At 34.8% G+C, this 1,701-nt stretch overlaps 1 protein-coding gene across 4 annotated transcripts in view; it reads right to left on the bottom strand.

Annotated features, from left to right (window-relative positions):
- Positions 1 to 1,701, bottom strand: part of LOC106883330 (proprotein convertase subtilisin/kexin type 4) — a 146,180-nt gene that overhangs the window by 6,602 nt on the left and 137,877 nt on the right. For all 4 annotated transcript variants that reach the window (XM_052966058.1, XM_052966059.1, XM_052966057.1 and 1 more), the window contains one exon: positions 845 to 1,015. In XM_052966058.1, the coding sequence (XP_052822018.1) occupies positions 845 to 1,015 (171 nt within the window). The remainder of the gene's footprint in view (positions 1 to 844; positions 1,016 to 1,701) is intronic.

The following is a 1,701-nucleotide window of genomic DNA, read 5'->3' as shown; positions in this document are numbered from 1 at the left end:
TATATATATATATATATATATATATATATATATATATATCGCATACATATCAACACAGGTAATAACACAGTGATCTAAACAGAGAGACCTACACAGACACATAGGTATATATAGACATATACCTCAACATAAGTACTAATGTTAATTAAATAGAGACTGAGAAACCTGTAAAGATACATAAGGATAAATATACATATGGATATATATATATTGGGTTGTCCGGAAAGTTTGTGCCAATTTTCCAAAAGGTCCTTCTCACTCAACTCATGTGGTACCCAAACATCGTAGCGATTTGTGTACCCAAGCTTTACCAGGTGCTCATGAATGACGGATTTTGATAGGTTGAGGCTTTCTGCCAATTCTTGGGTTGTGCAATGTGGGTTATTCTCAATTAATGACTTGATTTGGTCATCATCTGTAGTTGATGGTTTGCCTGATCGCTCTTTATCAATAAGGCTACAATCTCCAGCTCGGAACCTTACGAACCACTTCCATACAGTTCTTTCGGATAAAGAAACATCACCGTAAGCTGCGCATATTTCTTTGATTGCTTGTGAGGTATTTTTCTCTTTACGGAAAAAGAAAAGCATCAAGTGCTGAAAATGAACTTTCTTATCTTCCATTTCAAAGGGTTACAGAATTAACACAGATTATAGGAACATAAACCTTCTTCCATGAAAAGATAGCATAAATGGAGGTGTAGTCAAATCCTATTTTATGGACTCAACCATGTTCTAAAATAAGTCGAAAGGTAAGCTGCTATAAATCGGCACAAACTTTCTGGACAACCCAATATATATATATAAAAATCAACAAAGGTACAACATAGTTATTATCTAAATACCTTTTGCATATTGGACTATTGCTAGTGCCATTGATGTCTTGGTAAAATCCCATAGAACAAGGGGTGGGGAAACAAGAACCTTTTATAAGAATGAAATTACTAGAACAAGTTAAACATTGTTTCTCTCCTGGACCATAACAACTTGCACACATTCGGAAACATGGAAAGCACCTGCAAAAGATGAAAAAAATAGAATTTATTATAACAGGTAAGATTGTCAGGTCAAATCAAAAGCTTATTCAGACAAAGATTGTACACAAATAAGTGAAGATATCTTTTGTTTCTTACTTGTTTCAGTCATTTGACTGTGGCCATACTGGAGCACTGCTTCACAAAGTTTTAGTTGAACAAATCAGCCTCAGGACTTCTTTTTCTTTTTTTTTAAAACCTTGTACTTATTCTATTGGCCCCTTTTGCTGAACGGCTAAGTCATGGGGACATAAACACACTAATGCTGGTTGTCAAGTGGTGGTGAGGGAACAAACACAGACACACACACACATAGAGATATACACTATCTATCTATCTATCTATATATCATCATAAATATACAGGGATTAGCAATTGAGTTGCTTCTCCAACATACTGAAAATTTAGAAATAGCAGTCAAAGAACTACTGATTCCAAACTACAAATTTTTCTCTAAAGCGGATGGCGATATTTATGGCACACATAGAACAAAAAACCGGAGGGAAAAGCGTAAACAAACCAAGCCTTAAGTTAATTGGATACGAATCGTTTCATGGTTAAGTGAATGGAAATTTCACTATTCCAATCTTAGTGAAATTTCCATTCACTTAACCATGAAACGATTCGTATCCAATTAACTTAAGGCTTGGTTTGTTTACGCTTTTCCC

This window comes from Octopus bimaculoides, chromosome 3 (assembly GCF_001194135.2).
Source record: "Octopus bimaculoides isolate UCB-OBI-ISO-001 chromosome 3, ASM119413v2, whole genome shotgun sequence".
NCBI lineage: Eukaryota > Metazoa > Mollusca > Cephalopoda > Octopoda > Octopodidae > Octopus > Octopus bimaculoides.
Note: the sequence above shows the minus strand (reverse complement) of the source record. Positions and strands in the feature narration are given on the sequence as shown.